Raw genomic sequence first — 8061 nt, 5'->3', positions numbered from 1 at the left:
CAAGTAAATCTAGTTTTATTGGAAATTATTTTATTCATTTATAACAGTGATAGTAAAATAAACCTTTTATCCAATGCTACAAGATTCTACATTCAACATAGCACTCAATCAAGCCCAGTGAGCTAAACAGACTTCACAAATACAGAAAAAAGTAAGGAAACATTTGTGAAGTGTGTGTGATGATGGAATCGTTGATTTCGAAAGGCCTTACGCAAAATTAAAAGTTACATTGTAAAATATTTTATTCATTTATAGCAGTGATAGTAAAATGAAGTAAATCTAATTAGAAAAGATAATGTTATTGAATCAACTATTCCCAAAATTGCTCTAAGTTGTGTGTAGAAAACTCTTTCGCATAACTGATAAGAAAAGGTTACTGATAACAGCCGATAGTCACTGATAACAAAAAGGTCACTGATAACAAAATGTTACTGATAACAAAGGACACTGATAAGAAAAGGTCATTTATAACAGCCGATAGTCACTGTGATTTGGGATCGAGTCAGAAAATCGTAGTGCACAGAGTTGTGCACCTGACAAGACATTGAGAAAACCTCTTCATCTAGATTACACTTTATTTTGTAGTGTAGGTGTCTCTGATTATGAAACGATATAAGGAGTTCATTTTTAGCTTCTTCGTCGCCGACTGTTTTGAATCTCTTCATACAGATGTTGATTCCAGATTCCAGGGGTCAAGTCTGTCACAGATCTGGACTTCAGACGCTGCACTAAGTGGAAGGTGACATGAAGCTGAAAGTAATGCTATTATTAAATAGGCTTGTAATATACATATTGTTCTATTTTGAAATATAACTAATACGATATTTTATACACTGAACAGATCAATAATAAGCGATTTAAAAAAAAATAACACTGAGAAAAAAAATGTCTATTGTGTTTTTATAATGATACAAAATAGTGTTTGTATAATTTTTAATAATTAAAATAGCATTATTTAAGAAAAACCACATACTTTTTGACTAAATATCACTTATATTATTTAAGAACATTAAAATAAAGAGTTATATGGAATAAACAACTGAAAATATATTTTTCCAACTCCAGAATATTTATATATAGTTAAACTATTGCTCAGTTATATGTCTAATTAATGATTTCAATAATTAAATGATGATTAATTGTAAGTGAAATGGTAAACCATGCAAGTGTAAAATGTTTTGAAATTTAATATTAATTACACATATGGATAGGAAAATTATATTATATAAGATCTAAGTGAAATCAATAAGCAATCAATTACATAAATAAAGTAATACTATACCAAATCATTTGGTGTAAACCAAAAAATTAATAATAAAAATAATAATATAAAACCGTCAAAATAAAACTTATACAAGCTCTTGCTATTCTAATAGCTTGATAAGAACTATTTGAATTCGAATGATTAGTTAGTAATTGCCTGTTATCTTCAGTGATAACTTCTTAGACTGCAGTTAGAGTTGTATTTCCACAGTCTTTATTCACTTTCACAGTCTGCATAAGGTGAGTGTGTTTTAGAACTTGTGGTAGAAATTAAATCATTTGACAGCCAAAGTGATATCGTTACCGTTATTCTGAATATATAACAATCTTATTCCATACATATAATATTGGCCAGACTAATATATCATATGGCACCATTGTAACGTCGTTTATGGCAATTTTATTTTATGGCGTCGAGCGTGGCTGGTGCTTGGATGGGTGACCGCTGAACGATCCTGTCCTTTCAAGCAGCCCGTCTGCCCGGCCATTGGTGGTGGTCCGGAAGTCACCTTTAAGCCGTTGGTACCCAGGTTATATTAGAGAAGGCTTCTTAGTCCTAACTTCGATTGGTAAAATGGGACATTACTTTTTGACATTTTTCATGGAACCCAAATGTGGTTTTCTAATTCATTTAATTGTTCAACTTAACCGTTTTGCAGAGATCACGCAAATTTCTCCGAGTCAGTAATAGACCTCTTTTCTTAAAACTAAATTAAAATCAGAAGTAATTTATGCCGGCAGCACTAAAACATGTGACATTAAATAGGTCATGTACTAAAATTAACAATCATAATGGTAGACTATTAAAAGTCAATAGTATAATTTACGAATTGGTGCACAATCTAACAGGAACCTGGTAAAGAATACGGTCATTTCCCTAGTAAATTCGAGATCAATAACAAATCAATTGTTGTACCTAATTGAGATGCGTTAGTTCTATCAGCTTTTAATCAATTTACTTCATTCAAGTAGGAATCATCCCTTCCGTTGCCCTTGTGTTTTATTATCAATAAAAGGAAACTTAAGTCTGTAGTAAAGTGTATTAAAGAATTCGGTTGATATAGGAAAATCAACCTATATCCTATATCTTTTCGTTACTGATCATAGATTGTTTGTAACATGGTGTGTAGATATTGATTAATCAAACAGATATTTCAAAAAAGATTTATTCCATTTTTCATATTACTTTTAGAAATATTATTAAATGTAAATTACTATATCATTGTTCTATTTAGGCTTACATAAACTCATCAAGGGCCAATAATTTAACACTATTCTCAGGAAACAATAAAGTGCGTCAAAACAGGAGATAAGTCTCATTGTTACCAAGGTCACAGTATTGGTGGGGATAACTGAACTAAAATAACTGGTTAGTTCAGTTATTTTTTCCAATTAGTCGGGTATTTTTGCTGCAACTAGTTAAATTAATCTTAAGACTATTTATCCTACACACCAATCAGTTTAGCTGATTAAACAGACTTAGTCTGTACTTAAATTAGCCGGTGACTGTGATTGGTTATTTTGAGTAATTATTCTACAATAGTCTAGACAATTCTACAGGGTGTTCAGTAAAAGTGTTCCAATACTTTGGAATTTTGTTCTACACATAAAAATTAGCAAAAAAGTTTTATACATATGGAGGTATATCCTAAAACCTTTATTTTTCCGTCTATCTGTCTGTTTGTTTTGTATATCAATTATCCCATCAAATAACGAAACATCGACTAACTTCCGCCATTTTGTAACGGGTTAAAGGGATTTTGTTAATATTACATTTTCAAAAAGGGCTACCAAAGTTAAACATAATTCTTAAGTTTTATAAATTTATCTTAACTGGTTAAAAATACATAAGTTTTTATAAAAACACATACAGACAGCTAGACGGAAAACTAATGGTATTAGGACATAGCCTACTTTCAAATGAACTATTTTGATAATATTTATGTGTGGAAAAGAATGCTGAATTATTGGAATACTTTACCGAATACCCTGTATAGTAGCCTAACTTCAGCTGAATGTACAGACATATTAACCAATCGAATTGGTTTTAGAGTCAAATCGGTTATTTATATTATACTAGTATTATAGTCCTTCTAGAATATTTGCTATTTAAAAATCTATTTAAAAATTGAGCATTGATTTTATAAAATAGTTAAATATAACTAAGATTAATGAACCAAATTTGAATGCATAATTAGGTTTTCAGATACAAACAGAAACTCTCAATGAATTTTATTTATTGTCAGATTAGCGATAGTAGGTTGCAACAGATTAAAACCGGAAGTGGTCGATACTCAGACTGGAAGAGTAACACAGTCGGTGTACCGCAAGGCTCCACCTTATCAGCCTTGTTGTTTTCTTTGTATGTAAATAAAATGTGTGACTCTTTGATGCTTTGTAAATCCATGGCATATGAATACGATCTGCAGTTGTACATTCACGCTGATGTTAATAACATAAATAATGTATACACAGTTTAAACTCAGATTTGAACACACTCCTTATTTGGTGTAAAGCTCATGGTTTAAGTTTAAATATTGCAAAGTGCAAACCAATTATTTTTGGAACTAGTAGACTTTTACCTTATATTACAGTATAATCAACAATGTGGTCATAGATGGTGTTGTTTTGCCATATGAGAAAAATGTTTTGAATCTTGGATTAAGGATTTCAAATAGTTTGTCATGGTCAGATCAGATTAATTATATACATGTTTTATTTATATATATATATATATATATATATATATATATATATATATATATACAGTATATGTATGTATGTATAATGTTGGTATTAACATGGATTTTTTCCATTATTCGACTATGCTAGTATGGCTTATTGTGATATAAGCAGTACTTTAGTAGCGAAATTACAAAGAGCACAAAATGCTTGTATTAGGTTTATTTCAAGCTCAGACTGGATGAACACGTAACAGGTTACTACAAGCAGTTAGGATGGCTACAAATAAGGAGAGGTTAGAATACAATATGCTTTCTTTGTCTTTTAAAATTTTGAAAAGAAGAGAGCAATTGTATTTACATGAAAAATATACGACCATGAGAAATGTAGACTTAAGAGAAACACGTGTTGGTAATGTAATACTACAGTTTCCTAGGCATAGGACGTAATTTATTCAAATTCATTCCATGTTGAGTCCATTAGGAAATTAAACGCATTACAGAGTGAACTTAGAGATTGTAACAGTGAAAAGTGTTTTTGAAAAAAGTAAAGAAAAACTTAGTAGCAAGATACTGTATAATTGATTTATTTTAGATGTAAGAATGTATTTCTTAGTACTTCGTTGACTTATTGTCTTAGTTTAATGTGTGATTAATATAAAATCCATAAATATAAGCATAAATGAATCTATAATCACACACGGTATTGTTAGTAAAATATAATGACTCGTTTATAAATGTATAACCACAACTCAAATGTACAACGGATTGTATTTATTTGATGCCTGTTCCGGTGAAAGAGTGGACCTCTAAACCGGGGCAGGTAAAATAAAGATAAGAAAGATAAAGAAATTTAAAAAAATCTCTGCCTACCTGCCTACCTGCCTTTCTGCCTACCTGCCTCTCTGCCTACCTGCCTCTCTGCCTACCTGGCTCTCTGCCTCTCTGCCTACCTGCCTCTCTGCCTACCTGGCTCTCTGCCTCTCTGCCTACTGTCTCTCTGCCTACCTGGCTCTCTGCCTCCTCTGCCTACCTGTCTCTCTGCCTACCTGCCTCTCTGCCTACCTGGCTCTCTGCCTCTCTGCCTACCTGCCTCTCTGCCTACCTGCCTCTCTGCCTACCTGGCTCTCTGCCTCTCTGCCTACCTGCCTCTCTGCCTACCTGGCTCTCTGCCTCTCTGCCTACCTGTCTCTCTGCCTACGTGCCTCTCTGCCTCTCTGCCTCTCTGTCTCTCTGTCTCTCTTTCTCTCTGTCTCTCCGTATTTGAAACCATTTTAATCCCACGGATTATGGCGAGGAAAATTTGAAAAATACATAGCTAAGTTGCATGAATCGTTTATACTTTGGCTGCAACCATTATTAGAAGAGAAAGGTCCCGTACACACAAATGAATATCATGTATTTTGTGATTATTATTTTCAATGTAACACGTAACCAAAATTCAGACTATGTATTAATCAATATCATTCTTATGTAGATTTCTTCCTAAGTAATTTAAATGTTATTTTTTTAATAATATGTAGAGTGGTTTGAGTTTTTTTTTTAATGAGAAGCGATCCCCTTTTATGCCTTATTCTGATCGTCCTCATAGGCCACTGGCTTGTACGAGGATCTTATCAAACAGAATAAGAGGGAGAGTCGATACAGGACAAGGTAGATGGTACTGGTAAAAAGTGCAAGGGTCACAGACAGGATTCGAACCTGCGATATCTCTAATTCATACTCAAAGTCCAACGTTTTAGACCACTCAGTCATCGACACTCCCAGTTCATATTAAAATGCCAAATCGATCGATAAGCAAGGTATTTTTGCGTCATGGTGACATACGAGGAATTGTAGCAATACCTACATTTATGATTACAAAGCAGCATTATATAATTTCATTCCATTCTTCGAACTGTGTTTTAATTAATGTAGATAAATGAAAAAATGCAATTGAAAATTTGTTTTTAAAACCGGTATCCTATTATGGGTATCCCATTGCAAGTACTTTTTTACTTTTCCTAGTTACATGTAGAATTTAATTTCAGGAGGTGGACAAAACCATGCCAGAGTGGATCAACGAATCCTTCCTAAAAGCTATTCTTCAAGGAGGAGAAGGTCAGGAGAACAATGTATCAATCATCAAGTTCTCCGTCGGCCCAGCCGTCACTCCCGGTAACAACTTCTTCAGTTGCATCTACAGGGTCCAAATACAGTATACAGTCAGCAACTCACAATCTGTGCGCGCATTGTCACTCATCGTGAAGAGCCCAATCACAGAAGGATACTTTGCTACGTTATCTAAGAAAGGAAACTACTTTGAGAAAGAAATGAAAGTGTACAATGAATTACTTCCAAGACTTAATGATAAGTTGAAGTTCGAATTTGCTCCAAAGCCATTTAAAGGCCCGAATGATAGTGACCTAGTACTTAAAGATCTCCTGGAAGATGGTTATAAAGTAATGGATAAGTATAAAAGGCTTGATTTCTCGTACTGTAAAAGTGTGATGGTCAACCTAGCGAAGTTTCATGCTGCCTCTGTGTCCTTGCATCATGAGGACCCGACTTGTGTCGAGGACGTCGGGAAGGAGGCTGCAATTAACGAAAACACGATTAATGATGAGAAACCTATATTGGAGTATTGTGTAAAAGCTGTTGCAAGGATCGCGAGAGAAACTTATGGACATGAAGATCTTTCTGAGTTCCTCCTCAGCAAACTCGAGAACCTTTGGGAGTCCATTGTTAAAATTTACAGCCACAAAGATGGACAACTGAAAGTACTAAACCATGGAGATATGTGGATCAATAATATCCTGTTCAAAACTGGCGATTTAGGAGAAGTGGCCGATGTAAAGTTCATAGACTTTCAACTCTCAAGGTACGGTTCCCCAGTGCTCGATCTTCTTTACTTTTTCTGGACCAGTGCTGATCAAGAAGTCAGGGAATGCAAGCTCCAAGACCTTTGCAAAATTTATCTTCAGACATTGAACAGTTCATTGAAGGATCTCGGCTGTGTGGAGAGATTGACTTTAGAAGAACTCAATCACTGTTTCAAGTCAGCCAGTGATTTGTTCGTACTCATCCTGTGTCAGCTGACGCCAGGAATGTTTTCTGACCCGGAGAATACGTTTGCTCTGGCAGAAGTGAACAATCCCTTTGACGAATCTTCAAGTCTAGAGTCAAACGAATTCTTTGAATCAAGGTTAAAAGGAAAATATTTCTGGACTCTATTTCCAATAATTATAAGGCAGTTTCAAAACTGGGTGCTGAACATGTAGATTTAAGTTAAGTTAAGTGTTAAGTTCTGTATATGATGGCAAAAGTACTGTAAATTCCATTAGATACCTTTGTAAAAAAGTGTTGATTTATTTACTATTTTTTGCATCAGAAGTCACACCACTTGTTCCCCCTTGATCAAGGTAATTCCCAAGAACAACATTTAAGGGGCAATATCCAAAAAAACTACTGTGGACGCTCTGGATTCCCGATATATTGAAAATCATGGTCTATCATTTTGGATGATTTGATCCTAAACTCATGTCTTTAAAATATGAAATACGCGAATGTATCCCAAGACTTTCCTTTTATTTCTTGTGTTGTTTTACTATTGATGCATATAGAATAAGACATCAATCGCCTTGGATAATGACTTTCAATTTATTGAAATATTAAAAAAAAGAAAACTTGCCCATTTTAATTTACTGGAAAATGACATCCTAAATCTATTCAAGGTGTTTTTCAATTTTTGATATAGTAGGATAAACAATAGCGCCAGGCCACCAACACCACTATTTTTCCAACTGGAGTAACAACGGTTAATCGTACACACAGTTGCAGAAAGATGGAAAATATCTTTTGCAATGTTCACATCTTTTCACGCCATTGACAGCAATAACTAAGATGTATCATAAAGAGCATTAATTGTGAAGAGATTTTGCTCTAAGTCAAAATAAAGTAGACGCAACGTATGAAAATTAGTACAATCTCTGGCTAGTCTAGCAAAAAAATTACTAATTGAAATAGAACGATAGTTTCAAATAAGAAAGTTTTCGCCTTTTTTTAAATTAAATTACTCTGAAAATGGAATTATTTAAATGAAATAGGAATGGCTCCATTTCATATAAATAATTTATAA

The 8061-nt window shown here is 33.7% G+C and overlaps 1 protein-coding gene across 1 annotated transcript; it reads left to right on the top strand.

Moving 5' to 3' along the window:
* Positions 1 to 5978: 5978 nt before the first annotated feature.
* On the top strand, positions 5979 to 7427 carry LOC124367114. The gene has a single exon (XM_046823768.1). It carries the CDS (start codon positions 5990 to 5992, stop codon positions 7202 to 7204), a length of 1215 nt encoding a protein of 404 aa, XP_046679724.1. The 5' UTR covers positions 5979 to 5989; the 3' UTR covers positions 7205 to 7427.
* The last annotated feature ends 634 nt before the right edge of the window (positions 7428 to 8061 follow it).

The sequence above is a fragment of the Homalodisca vitripennis genome, chromosome 8 (genome assembly GCF_021130785.1).
Source record: "Homalodisca vitripennis isolate AUS2020 chromosome 8, UT_GWSS_2.1, whole genome shotgun sequence".
Taxonomy (NCBI): Eukaryota; Metazoa; Arthropoda; class Insecta; order Hemiptera; family Cicadellidae; genus Homalodisca; species Homalodisca vitripennis.
This window is presented reverse-complemented; position numbering and strand designations above follow the sequence as displayed.

Coding starts and splice junctions, on each gene's coding strand:
- LOC124367114 (XM_046823768.1), top strand. CDS start 5,990: ATGCCAGAGTGGATCAACGAATCCTTCCTAAAAGCTATTCTTCAAGGA.